The sequence below is a fragment of the Chelonoidis abingdonii genome, chromosome 6, assembly GCF_003597395.2.
Source record: "Chelonoidis abingdonii isolate Lonesome George chromosome 6, CheloAbing_2.0, whole genome shotgun sequence".
NCBI lineage: Eukaryota > Metazoa > Chordata > Testudines > Testudinidae > Chelonoidis > Chelonoidis abingdonii.
Window position 1 is genome coordinate 53,511,249 of NC_133774.1, and position 27,392 is coordinate 53,538,640.

Consider the following 27,392-nt stretch of genomic DNA (forward strand, 5'->3'; position numbering starts at 1 on the left):
CAAAGACTTCCCTCCACCAAGATTTGAAAGTATCTTGTCCCCCGATTGGTCCTCTGGTCAAGTGTCAGCCAGGTTCACTGAGCTTGTTAACCCTTTACAGGTAAAAGAGACATTAACCCTGTTTATGACATAGCCTATTTCTTTTATAGTACCCCCTACGGTCCTGATATTGCAGACTCATAAGTGAGTTGAATGGGACAACTTACATACATAAAATTACTGAAGTTCTAAGTGTTCACAGGATTAGGGCCAAAGACATTGAGCCCGCAATCAGATCTGTGCAGGCAGATCACGCCAACTGGACAGAACTGCACTGAAGTCAGTGTGGTGAGGTTTCACTGGGTTTAAGTGTCTGCCTCTACAAATCTGATTGCAATGCTTGAGCCTGTGTGCGCCAAACTGGCTTGCAAGATATAGCAAGATTCTCCAATATACACTGTGTACTTTTGTCAATACAGAAAAAGTTTTAAAAGATAAAATTAATCTCATGAATTACATTCTTTCTTACATATTTCTCACCTATTTAGTTTTACAATAGTGTTTGAAATCGACACAGAAGATATCTTCCTTTTAACAACAACATGTAAGTCAATATCATAATGATTTAAAGAACCGTCTCAATGATCTCTTTCTGGTATTCACATCTGTGTTCTTTTTAGGCACCATTCTTAAAAATACTCTTCTTCAGTTTCATAAAATAATCAAATTGAAAGCAAGACTCTTATTACTGCACAATATGCCAAACACAGAGCTTGTGATAAGCTTTACTGCTCTGCTAATATTCTAAGTGACTCATTTTAGATTTGCTTAACACGTGCCTGGAAAAAACAAACGCTTAGAACATCCATCTACTATGTAGTACGATGAAAGATGAATGTTGAAGATCACAAACTGGAGAAGATATGCAACATCTAATAAGAACAGCTAAACAAATAATGCCTTTAAGAGAAGTCATGAGAAATGAACCTATGAGGAGGAAATGCAGGTAAGCCTCTTGAGGGAATGCAGATGTCTGTGGTTGAATGGAACTGTCACATTCAAACATTACACTAAATGTGAAATCCACATTCTAGAACACGAGACACAGGGAAGAAAAAAAATCTGTTTCATTTTTAACCAAATTATTGCCTTAATACTGAAGTGAGGAGGAGACTCTCCCCTTTGGTCTTTAATTCACATTATTGTGAAAAAATTCAGCATGAGTAAAAAACTGACATTTAAGAATTAATAGCTAGCCTTTCAGACCTTATTGTGTTCATTTGGGTTAATAACTGAAAAACGTGTTAAGATATATTTTGTTTTTATGTCACTTATTAGGGAAAGTCAGATTTCCTTGATTTTCCATACTTTAACACTACAAGTTAGGCTACTGAAATATGTCTGCAGCAGATGATCCCTGACATTCCCACTGACATCATGTGAGAAACCCAAGCAGGGAAAAAAATTGAGGGAAGAATCAGGTGCATCTGAGAAGTAAGGTTGCCAATTCTGGTTGTACATATTCCTGGAGGTTTCGTCACATTACATAATCTTTAATTAAAGCTTAATCTTTAATTCCTGGAGACTTCAGAACAATCCTGAGGGTTGGCGATCTCAGAGAAAAGGGAGCATGCAAAGGGTGCAGATAAAAGTCCAGCACGTGGTGAGTATGTTGTGTGATCAGTATTAAGGAATCTTGCACTGCTACAAAAATGCACTGGCTACAGCAGTTTTTCAAAAAGAAAAAGTATTCATTAGAAGGCAATCTGCATCTCTCTTTTCAGTAACTACTTTAGGCAACAAAGGAAATCATATGAAAAATAACATGCCAAAGTAAAAACCCTGGAGGGAAAAGCAGATTATTCTAAAATTTTAATCCAATGTTTGTTCTCTATTGATAAATTAATGCCTGTACAGTACTTCAGTGATGTAAAGTCAGTGCTAAGTATTATCATCAGGAGATCTTTAACTCTAAATGCAGAGCATTTGTTAGCTAGTTTAATGGTCCTAATATTGTTAAACCATTTAATCTCCACTTTTATTTAAGACATAACTTCATTCAAAGCTATAAAATGCATGTTATTAAGGCATATGAATGAATGAGAATGGATCAATCTATGAGAAAAATAAATATATGCATCTTACAAGCATTAAAAAATTAGAAATGGTAAAATCAGGTAAGTGGAATTTACTTGTAAATGTTGACATCAGTCATTTAAAAAATGATTACATACTTTCCTTTACAATAGATCTCTTAGGTACTTCAGATTATATTTCTATCAAGCGTGTTCTGATTCATCATTTAAATTGGTACAGTATTTAGCAATCAAACTATCCAAGTCTCTATGAAACATGAGTATCATGCATAATCTCATTCATTAAAAAAAACCTAACAAAAAGGAAGCAAAGTTTCTGGAACAATTGAAACTGCATCTAAAATGTATCTACATACCAGAGAAGTTCACACTTTTAGACTCTTCTTTTTCAAGTATTAAAATGCACAATATGGAATATGTATACACATGAAAGGTTTTACTCTAAGATTTTAAAAAAAAAATCTTTCTTGACTGAAACTTGGTACACCAAGAATATTGCTTCAATCCAAGTGGCAATAGTCAAAACTTCTCAGGTGCTTAAAATTTAACTAGCACAACCTTAACTATAGCAGCAGACATACAACAGTACAATGTGTATATCAAACAAGATTGCAAATTTAAATATGGGTAAGCAGATTGCTTTTACAAATGTGCTATGAGTCGATTGTTGGACACTTAGGGATAAATGTGTACTCAACAACATAGCACAGCAGGAGATTCATAGAATCTCAGAAATATAGGGTTGGAAGGGACCTCAAGAAGTTATTGAGTGCAGCCCCTGGAGCTGAGACACAAGTAAGTATACTTAGACCATCCCTGACAGGTGTTTGTCTAACCTGTTCTTAAAACGACCAGTGACAAGGATTCCACAATCTCCCCTAGAAGACTATTCTAGTACTCAACTATCCTTATAGTTAAAAAGTTTTTCCTAATATCCAACCTAAATCTCCCATGCAGCAGATTAAGCTCATAACATCTTGTCTTACAGTGGAGATGGAGAACAATTGATCACTTTATAACACCCTTTAACATCTTTGAAGACTGTCATCAAGTCCCCACTCCATCTTCTTTTCTGAAGTCTAAAGATGCTCAGGGTTTTTTTTTAATCCTTTCCCTAGGGGTCAGGTTTTCTAAACCTTTTATCATTTTTCTTGCTCTCTTCTGGACTCTCACCAGTTTGTGCACTTCTTTCCTAAAGTCTGATGCCCAGAATTGGACACAGTATTCTAGCTAAGGCCTCACCAATGCCAAGTAGAACAGGACAATTACCTTGCTGGTCTTACATTCAATTTGGAATCCACTATAATCCCAGCATCCTTTTCAGCAGTACTATCACTTAACTAGTTATTCTCCAATTTGTAATTGTCCATTTGATTTTTTTTTTTTTTTTACTGTGTGTAGGACTCTGCACTTGTCTTGACTGAATTTCATCTTGTTGATTTCAAACCAATTCTTCAATTTGTTAAAGTCATTTTCAATTCTAATACTGGCCTCCAAAGTGCTGCAACTCTTCCTACTTTGGTGTTATTACAAAAAAATTACAAACAATACTCTCCACTCCCTATCCAAGGTCATTAATGAAAACGTTGACTAGAACCGGATCTGGGACTGATCCCTGTGAAACCCCACAAGATACGTCCTCCGAGTTTGACAGTGGACATTTGATAACTACTCTGAGTATGGTCTTTCAACCAGGTGTGCACCCACCTTTTAGTAATTCCATCTAGACCATAATTCTCTAGTTTGCTTATGAGAATGTCATCTGAGATTGTTAACTTCAATAATCCACCAGTAGAGCCAAGCAGAAGAAAATAACAATACCTTGGGATTTATGTCAGTTGCAGTTAGGGCTTGTTGAAAATTGTTAGACAGAACATTTTACCATTGGAAAAACGTTGATTCATCAAAATATTCCACAAGAATATGTATATTTTCATGAAATTTTGGTTTAAAAAAAAATCAAAGCCACGTTTTTTAATAAAGTTCTTTTCAACCTTATTGGAACAAAAAAAAATCTATATTTTTGTTTTGAAACAACTTTGTTTCAAATTTTATTATATTTTTAATTTTATATTATACCCATTATCTAACCAATTAGAATACCAATTAAGTGACCAGTTAGCATACCAATGAGCAAACCAAGTACTAACTACCAAATCAATTACTATACCTACTACTTGTTAGAATACCAGTAACAATAACAATTACCAACGTAACCAGCTTACTTGTAGTCCACTCTATGACTCATTTCCCCAATGACATAGTAAGACTTAAAACTAAATGATCTTTAGTCTTATAAATTTAATGAAAAAACACGAAAATAAAACATTTTCATAGTGTGTATGTTTATGTACTTACAGACGTACAATGCTCCAACACACACTTCTTGTATAAAAGCTACATTAACCTGGAGTTAACACTGAGTACATATCAGTATTTTTAAAATATCACAGGAATACGTATCCTAAAATAAGTATTACAAGCTCAGAAAATTATATGTTAAGGTTAACTTAAGAGAAATTCAAGCATGCTAAATTATGGAAATGCACAGCTGTGGCATGCAAACAAACTTAACTTTAACCTTTAGTGACACGAGGAGGAGGAGACAAAAATCTAATATGTCTATAAAAGTCAATTTAATGTAATCTGGGACTACAAATTCTACTACACCGTAACTACAAATGTATAATTATTGCACAGCGTCACTGTAGGGTAAAAGTTTCCTTGAGGTTTTTAACATTTTAAAATATCTTACATGAACACTGAACAAGAAACCCAAAGAGAAGGCTACCAGGGGATATTATTTCTAATGATTTAAAGGTATGCAGTATCAGCTTCTAGCCAGATTCACCAGGACACTCAGGATACTTTACGCCACTCTGGAGCTGAATGATGCAGTCAGTATACTGGTCAGTTCCCTTAACTCCTGACCTCCACACTGCCTTACATCTCCCAGTTTTCTTCTTTGACCTATTCACCCATTTTCCCTCCTACATACATACATACATACAACTTCACTCCTGTGCCTCATATTTCCCTGCTCACATGCACACAGTTTCCTTCTCCCTGTTGAGAAGATTTAGAGTAGTAAGTAGGGTGTCTGAGATAGTGGTGCAGCACAGATGATTAAATATTATTAAGTTGCCCTCCTCCTGCATCAAATGTTCTTAAACCTTTCTCCTGTTTCTTAAAAGCCAGAGTCAGAACAAAAATATTAGATTATCTAGTTCATCCTACTAAAGTACATGTTGTTAAAGATGGATTCTCAGGGATAAGAACCAAGGATCACTAAAACCCTAAAAAAGAATCATTCTCTTAGACCAACAAGGTACATACCTAAGAAAGTATGAAAAAAACAAACAAACCTTCTGTGGCTTTGTTGTGCCTAACAACTAAAGTTTTTAGATATTACACATATTCTATTACTGAATACCTATATTACAATCCACCATAACGGCTTTGATGTTATCAAAGCCTTTAAACTGAACCACAGCCTCGAATTCTAATACTGGCAATATAATGTACTTCACTGAGCGTAAAATCCTAGCCCCCTTGAAGTCAATGGTAAAACTCTCATTGGGGCAGGATATTTTAAAACATTTGTGTTTTACATCTATTGCACCTAACTTATTAGGCAATACTTTTACGCAATATCATTGCCATATGCTTCAATATGTATATACAATACATTTGTAAGAATTTAGAATCTAAAAGTAGATGCTAGACTTCAAAGTCATGTGTTGTTATAGTGAATATAATTAAAAGCAGAATGAAACATAAAAACGGTATTGGTCCTGTTATATATCATATTGATAAGTACAGACAGTTAACTTCAATTGTGGAAAAAATCAATGAAATATCAGATTCACATTTTTGTCACACTAAAGGCTGCACACATCCCAATGATATAGCTTGAAAAAAAAGTCTTACAACCATTAGTTATCCCTGTTATACTTCATGCGAGAGCACCAGTTATAACAGGTAATAGCAATAATAGGAAAATGCATATATTATACAGGCACTGTCCCATAGAATAATTGCAAGTTGATTTCTTTTTTGATATTTTTGAATGATGACAATGAACAACAGACAAAGCAAAATGAGCAATAGGACTGAGTAGCAAACACAGAATAATATAGATTATAACATTGCACATTAGGTATTATTTTGATTCAACTACTGAAATCATCCCTCAGTGCATTTCCAACTTTAGTATCAACGGTGAACTCTTTAATAAGAGATCCTGAAGAAACTTTCATGAGCTTAAGAGGCTCTTCTGGGCTCCAACTCATTTTCCATTTCTCGACATGAAAGTATCCTTCACTGAAGGTATCCTCTCATTACTAACTTACATCTAAGATTATTTCACAATTTTTAGAGTTTTCAAAAACCTTTTACTTCTGTGAAAGCAGCAGAGAATCCTGTGGCACCTTATAGACTAACAGAGGTTTTGGAGTGTGAGCTTTCGTGGGTGAATACCCACTTCGTCAGACGCAGGTGACGAAGGTGACTTCTGGCACATCTCCTATTATGTAATAGACAGCAAGTTTAAAACAAATACACGCAGTGCACAGTCAACCTTTGGAACTCCTTACCTGAGGAGGTTGTGAAGGCTAGGACTATAACAGCGTTTAAAAGAGAACTGGATAAATTCATGGTGGTTAAGTCCACTAATGGCTATTAGCCAGGATGGGTAAGGAATGGTGTCCCTAGCCTCTGTTTGTCAGAGGATGGAGATGGATGGCAGGAGAGAGATCACTTGACCATTGCCTGTTAGGTCCACTCCCTATGGGGCACCTGGCATTTGCCACTGTCAGTAGACAGGATACTGGGCTAGACAGTCTTTTGGTCTGACCCGGTATGACCGTTCTTATGTTATGTTTTTATAATAGTATAATATTTTACTATAGTAGGTTTGTCACTCTAGAGGCTCTGATTTCCCCAAATTTACTTCACTGAACTCTGTTCCCTTCATTCCATCTGTAGAGCACACACCTGTAACACCATCAGAAAAACTCTGCCTCCAGAAGAGGGGGATTAAATACTGTTCTATTAACAGGAGCTATAAACAGCAAACATCAAAATATTGTGTCCTTAAATAAACGATTACTAAAATTAGAAAAAAGAACTTAGATTACAGAAGTTTGATCTACTCACAGTAGTACACTTTTTACCAATTCTATTTCTCAGAAACACAATTTACCAACTCAGCAGACTACAATGAATACATGGCTGGGTGTTTTCCCCCAATTTTATTCTGGCTTTTTCCTTCATTTTTTTTATTGCTTAGGAAAGGTGTGGGATTGGTAGCTCTGAAGACTGTTGCCTTGTTATTTGTCCACAAAACAAGTACAGCATAGATAGCTGATGTGCAAAATTATTCATGCTGTCCTGCTAACTGGCCTCAACCCTAACAAGAAAGGACAATGAAAAGGAGTGATACAAGCATGATGCCCACTTATTCCTGGTCTTTTTGCAGAATCTGATGGTTAGTGCTAATTGCTACACAATTTTCTGTCAACTAGGAATGGAACCAAGATCGCCTCTAGTTCACATACTGCAAGATACTAAGTAGTCATCAGATGATAACAATTTGGTTCAACATGAAGGATTCAAATGAGTAACCTAGAAGTTCAAGGCTCTTAATCTCATTATCAATCTTCTGATCCATCCAGACTCTGTCTAATAAGCATGAATTTGGCAATCTGCAATAACAGTCTACTTCATAATTATTTCAGAAAATATAATTCCACACAAAAAGGTAACTGAAAGCAATGATCTGACAAACTGAAAAAGAAACTGAAAAGAAACTCACACTTAAGACTAATACCCTGGCCAGATTTTTGGCCCCACTACAGCTTCTTTGTGTCACTCTGGAGGCACATAGGGGCTATAAAGCCTTCTTAGTCAGCCTTCTGAGGATTCCATCAACACTGATGACGTACAATTGTCACAGTGGCTCTACTCCCTGTTCTCACCTCAGCATCAGGGACGTGGTTGGAGAAAAAGGAACATGGGTGCTGCATTCTGGCTACCCTAGCCGCTGGCACAGCTCTTTTGGGCCATATGCAGGCAAGGTAACTGACCAACTCTGAGGGTGCTTTAAGTTGTTCCAGGAGCTGAACCAAAGGGCCTCAAAAGTCGCACACAGCCTCCTTTCCCCCTTATTCCTCCTGTTGTCTTGCTCTGCTGGATCAGATGATTCAGCCTCTTATATTTAACTCACTTCATAATATCTAGTCTAAATATTGTAACATGATACGCTTCTTTAAAAGGTAAAAGGAAATTCTGAGGATTTTACGTCCTTTCAAGATGCAAATGTACAAAGAACAATCTCATTCTAAGGCATCTATGGAAAGTAAATCAGAGCACTTGAGATCAGGAAGCTGTATAGCGGATATTCCTTCTTTTTTTGAATCACTACTGCCCAGACATTTTTGTTTGAATATAATAATCAGACATACAATAAACCAAACAGAGTAAGATATATATATAAAAAACTTACATAATCATGAAAGGCTTTAGCTTCACTTGAATGTTCACATGTTTCTCGTCTTTCTGGAGCTGCACAGTAGAGATCCCAAAATACACTACAATTTAAAAATAATGAGTTATAAAAATAGCAAGGAAATAATCATAATATATTGACCTTATATCTATAGATCACCTTCCATCCAAGGATCTCAAAACTCTTTATACATATTGTGACAAGATGGCCAATGTTAGTATGGCGGGTCCTGCACTTTTCTTGATGGGGGCTAAGATGCCACCCCTTGCCCCTGCTCTTGGGGCACCGAGGGCCCCGCTAGTGGCCCGGGAAGGTGGTAAAGGAGGGAAGTGGGGGAAGGGTCTGGGTTTGCTCCTCACTCTGAGCCCCAGCCCCTCTCAATCCCTGCAGTTCTTATCCTCTTCCCCCTTGGGTGGGGTACCTTCGGTCCTTAGGTGCTGGGGAAGGGAGTCTCCCTCCCCTGCTGGGGCAGGGTCTCCCTTACGTCTGTTCTCTGATCTTTCAAGTCTCACAGCACACCTCCAAGCTCCAGTCCTCTATCCTTCCTCCTTCTCTCTGATTGCCTGAAGCACGGGGTTTTATTAGGTTCCTGACAGGGTCTTCATTGACTGCAGGTGCTCCAATTAACCTGTAGCCACCCTCCCTAGTCTCCAGGGAACCATGCCATAATTAGCCTTGGGCTTATATATTTCCCCTTTAGCACTCTATCACTGCTCCCTGGCCTTTCAGTATCACATGTCCCTCTTCTCCCCCTTCCCCCGCTCAACATCACAGAGTTGGGCTACTTGGGATGAGAGACAGTGTTGTCGTGACAGGCTGTCTGCGCTGCCGTGTTGGCTTCCAGATCTATGCTGTATCTGGAAGTGGAAAGATTGTAGGAATAGAAACCATCTAGTCACTCGTGCATTCCTCTCCTTGTTTGTGTGCATACATTGGAGTGGGGCATGGTCAGTCACAAGGGTGAACCGCCACCCAAGCAGGTAATACTGTAGAATCTCCATGGCCCATTTAACCACTGAGCATTCCTCTTCTACTACAGTGTACCATTGCGCCCTGGGCAAGAGCTTTCAGCTAAGGTAAAGGATTGAGTGCTCCTCATCCTCCACCATCTGTGAAAGGACTTCTGAGGCATCAGTTTGTAGGATGAATTCCTTCTTGAAATCTGGGGCTATGAGCACTGGGTGGCTGCAAAGGGCCGTCCTTAGGTCTGTGAAAGCTTCTTCTGCCGCCTCGGTCCACTTGACTATCTCCGGGCCCCGAGCTCTTATCAGGTCCGTCAGAGGCGCTGTCTTTGTGGTGAAGTGAGGGATGAACCAGTGATAGTGCCCCACTATCCTTAAGAATGCTCTGACTTGCTTCTTGCGGATCGGGAGAGGCCATTCCTGTATTGCCTTCACTTTGTTCCACTGGGACTTCAGCAGGCCCCTTCCAACCACATACCCAAGATATCTGGCCTCAGCTAACGCTATTGCACATTTGGATGGGTTAGTGGTGAGGCCAGCCCGTCTAAGAGTATGTAGTACCGCTTCCATTTTCCCCAGGTGCGTCTCTCAGTCAGGGCTATGAATCACCACATCTAAATAAACGGCAGCATACTTGGCAGGGGGTCAAAGTAATTTGTCCATCAATCGTTGGAAAGTTGCAGGGGCCCCATGGAGCCCAAAAGAGAGGACGGTATATTGGAAAAGGCCATCAGGTGTAGAGAAAGCTTTTTTTCAGCCAGGTAGATCTGCCAGTAGCCTTTTGTCAAGTCCAAGGTGGTCAAGTATCAGGCCTTGCCTAACTGATCCACCAGCTCATCAATATGTGGTATTGGGTAGGCACTGAATTGGGATACTTCATTTAACTTCCGGAAGTCATTACAAAACCTCAGGCTGCCATCAGGCTTGGAGACCAAGGCGATAGGGCTGGACCACTGGCTGTGTGATTCCTCAGTCATCCCAAATTCCAGCATCTTCCTTACTTATGCCCTAATTTCTTCTCTTTTTGCTTCTGGTATGCGATATGGTTTTATCATCACCCTTGCTCCAGGACAGGTGACAATGTGATGTTGAATCAGCATCGTACAGCCTTGTTGTGAGGAGAAAACGTCTTGGTTCTGCTGGAGTTTACTTTCTGTTGTTGGTACCAGCACCAGCACCCGTTGACTGGTTGAAATTTCTGTGTTTTTGCCCGATGATTGTAGTAGGTTTGTTGGGCCTCTTGTGCTTTCTCCAAATGCTCTTGTATTATGGGGGTCACTTGGGCTATTCGTTCTCTTACCTGGCTATGTGTGCAATGACGTTCTTCCCCGGGTTGGGTTGTTCCTCTCATTCCTCCTTAGTGATGTCTAATATGCCATATATTATATATCCATACAGTAGCTCAAAGGGGGAGAAACCAGTAGATGCTTGGGGAACTTCTCATATTGCAAACATCAGGTATGATAGGAGGGTATTCCAGTCTTTTCCATCTTGGGCCACCACCTTTCAGATCATGCTCTTAAGAGTGCGGTTAAATCGCTCAACCAGACCATTTGTTTGGGGATGCTAGACCGAGGGCCACAAGGCTTGAATGCAGAGCATAAGTCTTTCAATACTCTCGACATGAAGGGAGTCCCTTCATCTGTCAGAATCTCCTTTGGATGCCTATCCTAGCAAAAACCTGCACCAGTTCTTTTGCAATCACCTTGGACATGAGGTTTCTTAAAGGAATGGCTTCAGGGTACCATGTAGCATAGTCCAGGATGATGAGTATGCTTTGGTGGCCCCAGGCCATTCTTTCTAATGGGCCCGCTAGATCCATTGCTATCCTTTCAAAAGGAAATTCAATTACAGGAAAGGGTACCAACGGGGCCCTTAACTAAGATTGGGGGCTATGCAGCTGGCACTCTGGGCAGGATGCACAATAGCACTGGACTTCTGCCCGTACCCCCGGCCAGTAGAACCTCCTTAGGACTCTATCCAGGGTCTTGTCTGCTCCTAAATGTCCCCCGAACAGATGACTGTGTGCTAACTCTAATATGGCACTTGTGTGCATCCGTGGCACCAAGAGCTGCTCTACTACTTCCCCCCAATATTAGCATAACCCAATACAACAGATCCTCCTTGATTATATAGTATGGCCCTGAGCCTTTGGTTTTCCCTTCTACTGGCACATCATTTACCTCTACTACCTCCTCCCTCACGTTCGCATATGTGGGTCATTGGCTTGGTCGTGCCCAAGACATTCGCATGTGGGACCTATCTGGCCTGATTCTATTGAATTGGGCTCCCCTCCTTCTCTTGGGGTGTTTGTGCTGGGGGCCATCTCTGGGTCTCCACAGGGCCTCCTCCCAACCAGAGCAGCTCTCTGGTTTGCCGCCAAAATCCTGGTTCCTAATCTTTTGTCTATCCTCCTTTCTCATCAGGATTTCCGGGACTTCCCAGGGGGTGAAAATAACTCTGCGGAAAACCCAGCAAAAAATGTGGTAGGATCATCCATGGGCACCTCAAACTCTGCTCAGGGTTTACTTCCGTCCCCGAACTCAATGAGGGGGGAGTAGGCTCTCAAACCCACGAAAGTCCCTGCCAATTAAGACTGAGTAGGGGAGCTTGGGGACCACACCTGCAGTCATCTTGATAATGTTTCCCTGTATCTCAATCCATATTGGAATTGTGGGGTTGAAATTTACTGTGCCGTGGACACGTGTCACTCCAGTGCTCTTGGCCTGGCTCAGCTGGTCTTGCCCCACTAACTTTCCTGAGACCAATGTGACAGCACTCCTAAAGTCCACCAAAGGTATGGTCTGGATGCCATTCATCTTTACTGGCCTAGTGTAATCATGTGGGGCTGTCACGATCCCCACCAGGCTGATTAGGCCACACTGGTCCCCAGGATCCCCCAGATTACATTGGATGGGTTCCTCCCTGTTGGGGCACTGGGCTATATGCTCCAACTCCCCACACTTGTAAGAGCAATATCTCATTCTGGAGGTTGCCCTCTGTCCTGGGCCCTCTGACTCACTCCCCCAATCCTCTCCCCCCAGACCCTCAGGTCTTTTTGGGGCCTCAGGCCAATTCCTTGGTGCCTGTTCTTCCAGCAATGGCTTTCCTGGAGTCCTCGATGATCCGGGGCCTCGGGGTCGGGACTGATTTCCTGAAACACCGTGTTTCACCTCTAGGGCTTTCGAACAGTTCATGGGCTGCCAGTTGTCACCCATGTAAAGAGACCAGTTCGTCGTAGGTGGAGGGGTCATTCTGGCCTACCCAGCCTCGGAGGCCCAAGGGTAGTCCCCTCGTATAGTGGTCTAGCACCAGGAGCTCCATCGTTTTCTCCAAGCTGAGAGCCTCCAGGCGTAACCACTTCCAGGCTAGGTGTATTAGGTCAAATAGTTGTGATCGCGGTGTCTTGTCTTCACAGTACTGCCATTCATGGAACTTCGGGGCTCACAAGGCTGTCATTACCCCTGCCCTGGCCAGGATCTCTGCCTTCAGTTGGGGGTAATTTGCAGCCTCCTCTGCGGTCATATCATAGTAGGCCTTCTGGGCCTCCTCGCAAAAAAATGGGGCGAGGATGCCCGACCATTGGTCTCGAAGCCAGGCCTCCCACAGGGCTGTCCTCTTAAAGGCCAGGAGATATGCCTCCATATCATCCTCCCACGTCATTTTCTGCAGACAGTAGCTGACCTGTATGTTCCATGCCCGTCATAGTCGCGGTTCAGATCTATAAGGGCCTTCATCTGGTTCACTAGTTCCTGCAGCATGGCCCGATCTTGGGTAGTCTGGGTCATCAGCAGGTGACTGGCCTCTTGCTGCAGCCACATGGTCTCCTGTTGGGCAGCTGCCTGGATCCAGGTAGCCTCCAGCTGGGCAGCAGTGGCTTGCACAAGTGCTTTGACCACATCCTCCATCTTCAGGCAGGTGGTCACGACCCACCCTGGATTATGTTCACAGCGCAGTGACAAGATAGCCAATGTTAGTATGGTGGGTCCTGCACTTTTCTTGGCAGGGACTAAGATGCCACCCCCTGCCCCTGCTCTTGGGGCACCGAGGGACCCGTTAGTGACCCAGGAAGGTGGTAATGGAGGGAAGCGGTGGAAGGATCTGGGTTTGCTCCTCACTCTGAGCCCCAGCCTCTCTCAATCCCTGTAGGTTCTTATCCTCTTCCCCCTTGGGTGGGGTACCTTCGGTCCTTAGGTGCTGGGGAAGGGAGTCTCCCTCCCCTGCTGGGGCAGGGTCTCCCTTACTTCTCTGATCTTTCAAGTCTCACAGAACACCTCCAAGCTCCAGTCCTCTATCTTTCCTCCTTCTCTCTGACTGCCTGAAGCAAGGGGATATTAGGTTCCTGACAGGGTCTTCATTGACTGCAGGTGCTCCAATTAACCTGTAGCCACCCTCCCTAGTCTCCAGGGAACCATGCCTTAATTAGCCTTGGGCTTATATATTTCCCCTCTAGCACTCTGCCACTGCTCCCTGGCTCTCCTGTATCACAATATTAATGAATTAAGCTGATGATAGCCCTATAAGGTAAGAAAGAACTATCTTCTGATTCTCTGAGGATGTAATGATATCCTCCATTAAAACCACGATAGATTAGTCCAAGAATATCAGCACTGCTGTAAGTTAGTTTAGTGCACAAACTTTATAATATGGAGCAATAGCGGGAACTCTATATTAACCTCATATGTTGTGTGTGCCTACATTTACTTCCACAAAATACTACAGGGCACAAAGAGGCTGAGACTTGTCCAAAATCACACAGTAAGACAGCGGGGAAAAAAACAGGGATAGTACTTAGACCTTCTAAGTCGCTGTACTGTGCCTTAACCAAAAGACAATAAAGCAGCATGTATATGGGTAAATGTAAGAAGTGGGAAAGAATACCATGATATATCTCTTGGCTTAAAAATAGTGGGGGGAAAATTGTGCTGCCTTTATCAGGCCCTTTTTACACTTTGGAATAGAGCAGTGTTTAAAAATAGTGTTAAAACAGAGTTTATATACTTCTCCTTCTGAACTGTTTTTAACAGGATTTAGCCAGCTGTATTAACTGATTAAAATAAACCATGTTTACATATAATGTTTGAGCTATTTTATCATTGCAGTCTCAAAGTCCCTGGAATCAAAAGATCTGCTATTTACTAAATCACTTTAAAGAATAAAATCAAAATTGGGTTTTATTTGGCTGATCTCAGACTTATGTGTTGGAGTTCCTCTATGACCTCTTTCAATTTGTTCCCCAAGAACTCAGTTCAACTCCAGTCTCATTATTTTGGTTCCTTTATTTGGCATACAACAATGCCACACTGCGTTGATCTGACTCAAGCATAGGAGGTGGGTATAGGGCATACCACACATCCGAAGTTACACTGTTCTATGTTTCAGCTTATTTTGTCTGTTGTAAATGGTTCCCTGGGTACCCCTTACCTTAGCTGTCTTTTAGCTCATTGACCCATTTACCTCCCTAATCCTGTCTCCCAAGAAATGAACCCTTACCCATAGCCAATTACTCATGTCAAGCCAGACCTATAATACCGAGAGACCCAGTTTAATTCCTTAGATTTATCTTTTGGTCATCATGTCATAGTTAATAACTCAGGAAAACTTTAATTGGTGTACTGACAATTCCACTGCAGGCAATCTCTATTAAAGGTGAACACAGAGGTCAGGAAGGAGCAAAGTTTTCTTATAGAATTTCAGATACAGAACTCTAAAAACAAAAACAAAAAAACCAAAGAAAACCCCATTTGGTAGTGATTATGCCACTTTGCACAGTTGTGCACTTATTACATACTTTCCTGGGGCCAAGTCGAACTACCATGTCACCTGTAACTTCATCCTTTGTTGTCAGTAGTCATCATGATTATCCATTCATAGAGTATATATGTACATATCAGATGTGTCTGGAATCCCATACAGATACAATTCAGCTTGATTAAACAGCAGTTCCTATGAATTATGTTTTCATCCACTGTTCCAATAGTAAACTTTGGGATATTATATATACACGCAGACAAATAGATACATGTAAGTAAGTGTGATCATATGTGAAAAAGTATAAGGCACTCATGTGGCATACTTGTCAGAGATAATGGGTTACCTGAGGAAGAGATGGGATTTGCAGAGTTTTTTATGCTGCCCATTTAAATAATTCTTTAGCTTACCCTGTCGATGTTAGTAAACTACTTTCGTAAGCCAACACCATAGAATTCTTCCAAAGGAGCATGAGTGCACTCTTTGATTTGACCATGTGGAAAACTTTAAATGTGGGTTTAACAAGCGAGGCCCTCCTTGAGTGCCTCCTGGTGGCATGAACATGCCCTACAGATGCCCAGCATCAGTTCCACCCCATTCAGAGTCCCTTCAAATACTTCAACACTCTCTTGGGTTGATAGCCTTGTCCCAAGGTAATTTATTATTATACATGTCTCAAAGACATAAACTAAAGTCCTATATCATAATTCAAAACAACTCGGCCTCTGCTGTCTTTTGTCACTCTAAAATCTTCTTCAGTCCCCAATCTTCCTTCAAATGGAGGGTTCCTGGTTTACTCCCATCATTCCCAGTAAAGTTCAAAGGCTAAAATGAAGCAATAACATAAACAACATCTGCCCACCTCAGACTTAATGAAAGTCTCATATCCTTCCTGGGTTCTTTCCCAGTCCCCTGCTCCTTGCACAGGACAGTGGCCACAAAGCCTCTCTCTATGGACTTCCTTCACCCCTGCACTTATAAACATTGGCAGGAAATGCCCCCCTCCCACTCTGGAGGCCGCTGACTTCCTTCAACCTCCATTTTCTTCCAGATCCCTGCCCCTCATATAGGATGATAGCCACAGGGGGACTCCCTAGCTCTTCCTATGGCTCTGCAATCTCCACTATCCATGTCTCTCATATTTCTGACCTGTCTATCCTCTCTCCTGGATCCTCAGACTCCTTATATAGCTTCTGACCCCTAATCAGGCCTAGCCATAGCAAACCAGTTCAGTAACCCTCTGACACTGACTTAAGTCCAGCCCTATTTAGCAAAGCACTTAAGAACACATTTAAGTCATATTTCAACTTCAATGAGACTTAATCACATGCTTCAAGTTAAGTATGTGCTTAAGCGGTATAGTGAATTTGGGCCATAGGCAGTAATGTGGATAGTGTATTTTATATCATTTTCCAATGACAGTATAGTTTATCATCTCTGCTTGTAATCTTAACTCAATTTTTTCCCATATGAAAACTTATTTTTAAATGCATTATTTACTGCAAGACTCACTGCAAACAAAGTATTGAAACCTGTTCCAGTTCTAATATGATGTGCTAAAACTGTCATCTTTGTAATACACACTTTTGCCCTAGCAAAAGAAAATTTTGGAGAAACAACTGGAGTGACGAATACCACAGCCTAAGGATTTCAACATGGAACTGCATCTTTTCTTAGGAAAAAAAATAGAAGAAATAAATGAAATCTAAAAACAATATGGCTATGTCTCTTGGGTATGTTTTTTAGGCAACTCCACTGTTGTTATTAGCTTCTTTCATTGTTTTTGACACCAATTATTCTTGATGAACTCAGTATAATTTGTACAAATTCACCTGAATTTCTTTCATGCCTCAAAAAGTTTAATCAAAAAGAATTTGTCAGCTTAAAACAAGGATGTAAATTTGGCATTTTACTGTTCTTTTTCCTTCAATTTTAAGCCTAGCCACTCGACTCAACTCTCAACCTACTTTAATTTTAAAGAAAGAAAATTATTAACACTTACCACCACCAAGAGTGCAAGAATCCTGGGGGCTCCCCCAAAGTGATGTTTTTTTCCCATCTTATCTAAAAGGAATAAAAATCAAGTATTTTATGCTTTTCCACTCAGTCTGAACAAGATACATTAACTAATCAACCAGCTAGGAAAGACATAATACATGACTGTCCAGTTAGAAAAATATTTATCATCATGAATTTGGGATGACCACATAACTTAACACATCGTACCACCACGTCCTCAGCATTTGTCACATATTTTGCAGACAACCTATTTTAGAAATGTTTTACAGTGTTTTTAAAATTTGTATTGGTACTACATTTTGTATCCCTCTGCCCAAAGCTAGATGTTTTAGTTAAGCCCAAATGTACAGGTATGAGAATGAAATTAAAAGTAATACATTTAAAAAATCTCTAAAAATTGTATACAGTGCACACGAGTCAGAGAATTTTAGAAAAACTCAAGATGCTCCAAGGAAAATCCTAATGACTCAGCAGGTGACAGTCTTCTCTCCAGGTCCAAATTGCCCCAGTGTTTCAGCGTGTTAAGGAGCATTGTAGTAGTGCTAGAGGTAACTAATATTCAACAGTAATTTTCACAAAGGTATAGCTGTTAGGTAGAAGGGAAAATCTAAAATAGGAATTTAGTTAGGACATAGGGGATACCACAAATCCCTCCACTAGTTACAGTTGGATATAGTATTATTTACTTGCTGTCTAAACTATGGAGAAGTATTAGTGTTTAAACATCAAACATTATGACACAGAGGTAGCAGCAATTCTGTGTCAGTGGTGAGTGAAATGAGTTCTACTTTTGTGAAGTGCTTGGGGGTCCTGTGGTAGGAAAGGTGGTGATGTGTAAAAATAATATTCTTAATAAAAATGGACAATGGTTAAAGCTTGGATTTTCAGAAGAAAAGTTTGAAACAGTTTGGTACCTAACTCTCATTGAATTTCAAGGCCCAATTCTCAAGGAATTTCAAGAACAGCTGATCAGAGGCCTAGAAGGTTTGCATGTAGCTGGCAAGAAGAGGATACACACAGCCCAAAGGTCATCCCGAATAAGCACCAATAAATCTGTTCTACCATGTTATGATGTATTGTGTAAATGCTGTTTACTTAAAAGCAAAACTATTTTATATATTTTTTTTAAATTTATTGGGACTATTTTTTATATCCTTCTGCTGGTAAAGTCAGTTACTATGAACTAACTACACAGGGCTCAGGAGAAAACATAAATAATAATAGCTAGGGATATAAAAAGCATCCTTTCAAATGTAGAAATCCTGTGTAAACTATACCAGATAAAGTGTAAATTGAAATAAAAGGCAAAGCAAGAAGTATAAAAACATTTTTTTAAAAATTAAATGCTTCAAAATGCTCTAGTATCAATAAGACTACATGCATCCATTGGGAATAACTTGAAAACTTAAGTAAATCACCTGGAACAGATGCTATTCTTCAACGGGTTCTAAAATAAACATAAAGTAATGTACTAGGAAAGATGTGCAGTATGTACTTAACGCCAAAACTGTTAATGAAGACTGGAAAGTCATTGATCTGGAGTAAAATTCATACCTGTGCAGAGGGCCGACATAAAGCCTACGTACTACTTAAACCCTTCAAAACATGGTTTGATGCGGATTTAACTGGTGCATAGGCTTTGTGCTGGCTCTCTTCACAGGGGTACATTTCACCCCAATCAGCTTCTTCAAAACAAGAGCCTGTGGAAAATAAGAGAGAGCTTTCTCTTATTTTTTATGAGTATTATATGTTCTTCTGTTTACCTGCTGAATATTAATCTGTCTGACTGCATAGATTTAAATCTAAAGAGTCTGTTAGGAAGAGCAGGCAGGAAATGAAACAATTCCAGAGATATCTTCAGGGAAAATATCAAGGGTCCTTAAGAGAACAATAACCAGGCTATTAGTAGGGAAATACTTACCTTACTGTCACCAGCCAGATAATTTTTCCAGGACGAGGACAAAAGACACTGAACAGTTAAAAAAGCCCTGCATAGAGGAAGGGGCATGGAAAGTGAGTGGAAAGCAGCTGGAGGAAAACACTGGGACAGATACAAGGGAAAGAGAACCTTCTGCAGGGGAGCCTGTCCCTACCAGCCCAGATGTCAGGTTACCTGGCCTAAGTGGAAGTTACCAAAACTAGCAAGGAAAGGATAAGGTATAGGTAAGACCTAGGTGTGTACGGCGTTTGTTGTTTTACCCGGTTTCTTCACTTGTTACTATTCTTTGGGTGAATAAACAATACGCTGGTTTTGGAAAAGCTGTTTTGAGTCACTTTATCAATTGTTGGTCACATCTCCTGAAGGAAATTCTCTTGCAGGAATCAAGCCCTGCTAGAGGAGCCACAGTTGATTAACAGGAGGGCTGCAACTCAGAGATCCAATCTAAAAGTGATTGACTTCCAAAGTTTCACCCTTTAAAGAGGTTAAGGAAGCAAAGTCTATCTCTGAGGGGTGCACTTGAGAGGGGACTATGAAAGGGTTCAAAGTGCAGCTCACCCTGTAACTATGACAGAACCCAAGGGGATTCTCAGACTACTGACTTGTGAATTTCAGTTCTAAGAAAATTAATTTAAAAAACCGAGTATCATAAAATCTGGGAAGGCTTGAAAAAACAATTCCTTAGGACATCATTTTACAGTCTAATTGACTGCAATGTCAGATATCCTGATATCCATCTGAAATTTTCCCTCTCTTAATTTTGTACCATTACTCGTAGTTACTCTCTTGTACAACTTTAAATAATGTATCTTGATCTTTGTTGCTTATACTTTTCAAATAGGTATAGACTGTCAGTCATCACTTAGCTAAGCTATACATATTTAGTTCTTTTAGGGCCAAATTCCCAGCCTCAGAACTGTTCTAAATTATTTTGGCCTTCAATAGCCCCACGGACTGTTATGCTCAGGTGAGAACTGCTAGAACACATAGGTGATCTAGCCATGCCTCTTTCTTCTGGCTCTGCCTCCTAAACTGGAACCAGAAGAGAATGTGGCTTAAGAGTGCCTCCTATGTAGGGTGACCAGACAGCAAGTGTGAAAAATTGGGACGGTGGTGGGAGGTAATAGGAGCCTATATAAGAAAAAGCCCCAAATATTGGGACTGTCCCTATAAAATCGGAACATCTGGTCACCCTACTACTATGTAACCTGCAAATCCCCCACACCATAAGAAGCTTAATTTGGCCTGGTCTGGTGGGTTTGTAGTTCCATTGCATCTATGGATCAAAACAAAGAGGACAAAGCATGCTAGAGAATCTAAGTCTTCATCATCCCTTATAAATTAATCATCCAGCTGATTTCATTTTTGTTTCTCTTCTCTCATTGCCCTCTCATATGCCAATATAATTCTCATAAAAAGATATTCAGAACTGAATGTAGCAATTCAGATGCAGTTGCACCAAACTTATATAGGAAAAAAAAAAGACTATCATGTACACCCCAAAACTGAACTGGCTTTTTTGGCACCCATATTGCATTGCAAACACATATCTAATCTGCTATCCACTATCACTCTCTTATCTCTTAAATCATTTCAGCTTGCCAGGATTCTCTGCCCCACTGATTTATCTGTATTTTGGATTATTTCCCCTCCAGATGTACTTATTATGTTCAGCCCAGATTTCTAATCTTTCTATGTCACTTTGTATTATACCTCTACCTTGATATAACGTGACCCGATATAACACAAATTCTGATATAATGCAGCAAAGCAGTGCTCTGGGAGGGTGGGGCTGTGCATTCCGCTGGATCAAAGCAAGTTCAGTATAACGCAATTTCACTTATAACGTGGTAAGATTTTTTGGCTCCCGAGGACAGTGTTATATCGAGATAGAGGTGTATTTTAAAATTTGTGAGAATTGTAATTTATCCCAACATAGTAGCTTCTATAAATGTCATCAATGTTGTTTACTTCTTCTTCTACACCACTAATGAAGAAGTTAAATGAAGCCCACAGATCTTTCCACTAGTTAGTAGATACTGCACACCAATTCAGTGTTACTATTTATCACTGCCTCTTGTTCACAATAATTCAGCCACTATTAGTTCATATTACAGTGCTTCTATCTTCTCAGATTTAAATTAATTTTGACAGCAAGATTTTCATAGAATATCAGGGTTGGAAGGGACCTCATCTAGTCCAACCCCCTGCTCAAAGCAAGACCAATCCCCAGTTGTTATTTTTTGTGTGTCCCAGATCCCTAAATGGCCCCCTCAAGGATTAAACTCACAGCCCTGGGTCTGGGAGGCCAATGCTCAAACCACTGAGCTATCCCTCCACCCATTAAAGGCTTTTCCAAAATTCAAATATCATACCTAAAATGTTCTCCTCATCTACTCACTTTGCAAACCTACCCTAAAAACAAAATAAGCAAAACTTTATCCTGCAAAATTAATGAATGCTGTTTTTGCTGAGACATAAATTATCCTATTAATTTTTCTCCTAATTATTTTGCCCTTACTTTAATAGAGAGAAAAACTGGATATATCAGATGGTAACCGCTGGAAACACTCTTTATTTAAAAAAAAAAAAAACAACCAAAAATTCTACCACAAATTTGCTTTTCTCCAGTCTTCCAGTGGCATGCCAATAAGTCATCAGTAGCAAAATAAATGTATTACTATTTGAATCTGTGCCACCTGGGGCAACTGATTTTGAGATGTGGAAATTTTCCAAGTTATTACCTTGCCTGCTCTTTATTCAATTCTGTTTTCCCAAGTTCTTCTTTACTTCCCACTTGTCAACTTATTTTCTTAAATAAATATTCTTGTTAAAGAGAGATTTTTAAAAGGGGTTCAGTATCTCTGACACACTGGTCATTTTTTCCTATCATAAACACAGGTTGCTGAGAAAACTAATTTACTTTGATTTTCAAAAGACTTACAGAGTCCTTTAACAAAGAGTATGAAGCCAAAATTAACACAGCGTAAAAGGCAAAAGTACCATCAGGTGTTAAAACTGGTTAATCAACAGGACTCAAGTAATTATAATACATAACTGCTTCTTCAAATTAAGAGAAGTTGTTAATTGGTATCATAGGGATATGTACTCAGACCACTGCTGGTCAACATTATCTATGGTGTATATACAACAGGGACAGAGTCTGGAAATATAATATAGTATAAAACATGTCATTGCCATGTATTTGTAATGGCTGCATTATCCACAGGTGGTGAAACCATGAGTAAGTTATACAGGTCATCCCAACCAAATACTAATAAAATCATGTATTCCCTAAATGCCATATTTTTTACAGAAAACAAGTGGGATCTTTATGTAGTGAAAGACAGGGAGGTATGGGGTACAAATCACACCAGTGAATTGTTTTGCGAAGTTGGGGATGCCTTGTACCAGAGATAGGTGAACACCTGGTTAGCATAGACTTAAAAATCCAAGTTTATCAGTATAAACTGATATCCACAGTGTTGTTTTATTCCTTTTTTAAAAAAACCATATACAGTTAGTCTATTCGCACACTCTATCAAAACTGTGAAAGAGAAGAAAACAATGGGAAACGTACCTCTGATAAAAATGTCTGGGCAGATTTCTGTGCTCCTACATGGAGCAGATATTCATATACATACAGTGCTAACCTGGAAAATGAATGAACAAAAGGTATTCAGTACAGAAAATCTGTCTGTTGTTTGCTCTGGTTTGGTTTGCTGCTTTTTTTTTCTTTACAAATCGTCTCAAAAATTAACATATTAAACTACGTACTGCTTGACTGCAGAAAACATCATGTACTAGAAGTGTCAGATCTCCTATTATCTACATTCTCAACTTTTAAACTAGAGTATGTGGGTCAATCATAGCAGAGCTGTTTAAATAGCACTTAACAAAATATTATTAAAAAACCCAAATTAGTCTATGTCAATATTTTAATGATATTTTGGACAGATGCCCAGTTAGCTCATAGCAGTTCAGTTACTGCTGCTCTATATTTATCCACACCAAGCCAAGCCTGCAATAAAAGGTACAACACATCCATAAATTATAGCAATACTGAACTTTTTTCAAAGCAAATTCTGCTTGTGGAAGGTATCAAGCAGTTAGCACTTTTGACGAATAACCTTTGTTTATTTACAGAACATGTAAACCACAGACTGCGGCAGTAAAAGCTTCCTTTGCTTAATCAATAATCAATGTACCCCCAACTCTGTTGTGGAAGAAGGGACCATCTTCCTAGGACAGTGTTTCCAGGAGCGGCGCCAGGGTTTTTGGTGCCCTAGGCAGGGGTCCTTCCATGCTTCAGGTCGGCGGCAATTCAGTGGCGGGGGAGTCCTTTCGCGCTCCCGGTCTTCGAGGCACTTCAGCGGTGGGTCCCAGAGCGAGTGAAGGACCCGCTGCAGAATTGCCACAGAAGATCTGGAGCACGGAAAGACCCCCCGCCGCCGAATTGCCGACAAAGACATGGAGCACGGAAGGACCCCCCGCCGCCGAACTACCGCAAAATGCCGCCCTCCCAAATCCTGGTGCCCTAGGCGACCACCTAGGTTGCCTAAATGGAAGCACCGCCCCTGAGTGTTTCCCAAACTTGGGACGCTGCTTGTTTAGGGAAAGCCCCTGGCGGGCTGGGCCAGTTTGTTTACCTGCCGCATCCGCAGGTCCGGCCGATGGCAGCTCCCACTGGCCACAGTTCGATGCTCCAGGCCAATGGGAGCTGCTGGAAGCGGCGCGGGCTATGTGAGATGGTGTTCTCAGCTCTGGTTTTAATGTAAACTGGCCCGCCTGTGAGGGGCTTTCCCTAAACAAGAGGCGTCCCAAGTTTGGGAAACACCGCCTTAGGGGAAAACGTGAGTTAACCGTAAAATTCACTGAATCCCTTGTATTTCTACTGAGATTGACGATAAGGGTGTCAGTCCTGGTCACAGCTCTGGAATGAGCTCCACAAAAGCAGACCCCAGCCAGGCAAATCACCACTGAAATCAATGAGGCTCCATGCAGAGCTCATTGCATGGTTGGGGCAGATTTTATGAATACCTGTGCACTAAAACCAGGGCTGAGAACACCATCTCACATACCACACAGAAATGGCAAAGCTCAGGCCCTAATAACACAAACTGGATTTATCTAAGTTTGAATCAGTGAACTATAGATGAAAGGCTTTCTATCCCACTACCTTTTCCCAAAAGAAACCTCTCTCCAGCATATCACTTTTTCTCACAATGCAGCAGTTTAAGATCTTTCCACTATACATTTCTTTTGGGGGGGGAGGGGATTTACATCTCTTCTGTGCTGTGCACAGAAATTGTATGTAAAATGTCTCTGCCCAAGAAAGGAAAGGGAGTCTGGCTATTATACTGTTTTAAGGGTGTAATAAAACAGAAAAACGGCTTTGTTTTTCATTATATAAGCAATCTGAGAAGAATTTGAACTAAATGCTATGACTGTTTTTAAAAGATTTATATTTAAAAAATGTGGTGTTACTGAAAAAGGAGGTACAAAAGAGAGGTAGAGAAAGTCTAGTGCTGCTCAGGACAGTTCATTTTACCACGTGGTCAGATAATGGTCAGAATCAGCAAAGGCACTGATTGATTGCTACAGTAATTAATAGTCTATAAAATGTGAAAATAAAATGTGACAATATAAAATACAAGGAAGGAGTTCCAAAATACAGATTCTTCTTGATTCATGTTTTGCTTAGAGTATTCAGTCTCCTCTACTATATCTCCAGTATCATAAATAAAACTATAGACTTGATTTCTCCTGTATGTCCTGTACGTCTTAAAGTAACAAAACCTCTGATTCCTTCTAGTCTTAGCCCTGAAAGTGGTGGTAATACGCATATTTTTAAATTCAAGAATATCATATTTACAAAATAATGCTGATATTAATTTGCATTAAACACCATTCTCATAACGCTATAGTGGGGAAAGTATTTTAAGCATTTTAATAGGCTACTGTATTGTTAGGTGCTCAATTACTAACAAGGAGCTCAGAGATTGGGATGGGTGCCAATAAAAGAACCTGGAGCAATAGAAGATCATACTGTAGTTTCTCACTCCTAACATACTTTTCCATTATTTAATCCAGAGTTGATGGGTTACCTGGCTCCAACTTGTCAGACGACAAGTGTGAACAAGAAAGCTTAAACTTGGTGACTTAATTCTTTCTACTTGTATCCTCATTCAAATTTTAAGAAATTTGTGGATGTAGCCAAAAACTAAAACCAGAATGATCCAAAAGGGAAAGAAATGAAATTTTTATAAAAATAATCAGGATAACTTGACACCTAAAAACATCTGTAAAATATTTCTGCATTTGGTCCTTCTGAGTCACAGAAGCTGTTTTTTTTCTTCGTTGTTTTTTTGTTAAAAACAGCATAATCTCTGTTAGTTTAAATTCACAGTCTAGATGTAAAAGGATCAATAGGGCCATATTCTTTCTCTCATTGCAAAGGAAAACAGGAAAGCACAAGAACCAAAAGTTTATTGAAGAAACACCAAAATCACAAGACCATCATCATTCTACACAAAGCTTCAACAAATGTTGTACAAAGATATCTAACCTACATTATAGTTCTTTTAATATATATTTTTTAAAAAGTAAATCTCATCCAAAGACTTCTGGATCCACCCTGTGAAGCAGACAAAACCCTACTGGAGCTCCAGTATTAGGCACACCTCTTTTCTACCCTATATGCTCCTCTAGTCAGTGTGTATTTTGAAACCAAAGGCTTACGCCTAGCATTCCCAGAGACCAAAGGCAAAACAAAAACAAACAAACAAACCCAATCCCAGTTCTAAAAGCTCTGTCTTTTACAGTGTACAGTGAGTGTACTCTGCACATTAAAATAAAGGATTTATAATAATGACACAGACTTTCTGAGATGAATTATTACATCCTGGCTTAAGTTATCAAAGTAGTAACTGTGGGAAGAAAAGGTGAAACAATATGCAAAAATATCTTGTCTACATGAAAAACATGTTCAGATTTCAAGGGAATAAGACATAAGATATCCCTGGTCTTAGGTCTTGAAGAAGACTCTCCCATGGGAAACTAAGGGCAGGATCATATTTATTGAGTGATTGCACGGTCCCACTGGTAGAAACGTCTAGGACCAATTCGGAGGAACAGCTTCCTTGTACAAAAGTGAAGCAGGAGGAAAAGCACAGGCTAATCCAATTGATTCTTATCATCTCTAATTTTTTTACATCTCTTGTTGTTATTCTTTCAGGAAGTCTTTAGGGAAATTTGCATTATAAATTCATCCAAAAATAAATGTATTTGCCTCAGAAATAAAAAGAAAGACAATACTGTTTTCTGCATTAACCACAGCAGAGGGATCAACAAAAACTGAAGCTCTGTGGAAAGACAGTTGAAGAAATCAAAAAAAGTTGTAATACAGAGCTACAGTGCAACAAGGAGGATTAAGGGAGGTAGTGACTACAACTACACAATGAATCGAAACTAGAATAAGGAGGTTAAAATGGACATAATCTAGGCATATAAAAATTAACAGACAGATAAAATAGATAATTAATTTTCTGGCAGGTATCTAAGAAAAGAACAGTGAGACAAACTTTGCTTCAGAAGGGCTCAGGACCGAAGTGATTTTTATAAGGAATGTCTTTACTTGACAGACTAGTGTAAGAAATGGACTCCCAAACAGCAAGTATTAATGTCAAGCTGTCACACTCCCTTACTAGATGATAGCAAGTACCTAGGCTGAGGTAAAGCACGGTGACTAGTATAGCTTCTCCCATCCTAAAATCTTCTGCAGCAAAATTTTTATATAGGTCAGGTTTTTCTCAGATTTAGTCTCAGTTATGACAGGCAGAGTCTCTCAAAGTTTTTTGGTGTCATCCAAGCTTGACAACATAGCAACTACAAACATGTTGATCAGCGGTATCAGAGGTTTGCTGATGCACCTCTTCTACAAATTCAAGACTATTTTTTCTGGATACCCTCAATGCTGGAATTTTGCTACGCTGGTGTCATGGTACAAATCCCCACTCTGAACCTTAGTGTCCAAAAGATGGGGTACCAGCATGAATTCCTCTAAGCTAATTACCAGCTTAGAACCTGTAGCACTGCCACCAACCAGGAATTCCAGTGCCTGGTACACTCTGGTCCCC

At 40.0% G+C, this 27,392-nt stretch overlaps 1 protein-coding gene across 7 annotated transcripts in view; it reads right to left on the bottom strand.

Moving 5' to 3' along the window:
- Positions 1 to 27,392, bottom strand: part of SSBP2 (single stranded DNA binding protein 2) — a 297,537-nt gene that overhangs the window by 200,993 nt on the left and 69,152 nt on the right. For 5 of the 7 annotated variants that reach the window (XM_032782284.2, XM_032782287.2, XM_032782282.2 and 2 more), the window contains exons 2-4: positions 22,835 to 22,907; positions 17,299 to 17,360; positions 8,581 to 8,665 (exon numbers count right to left, since the gene is read on the bottom strand). In XM_032782284.2, coding sequence (XP_032638175.1) covers positions 8,581 to 8,665; positions 17,299 to 17,360; positions 22,835 to 22,907 — 220 coding nt within the window. The remainder of the gene's footprint in view (positions 1 to 8,580; positions 8,666 to 17,298; positions 17,361 to 22,834; positions 22,908 to 27,392) is intronic. The other 2 variants (XM_075067046.1, XM_075067049.1) reach the window with 1 other exon arrangement.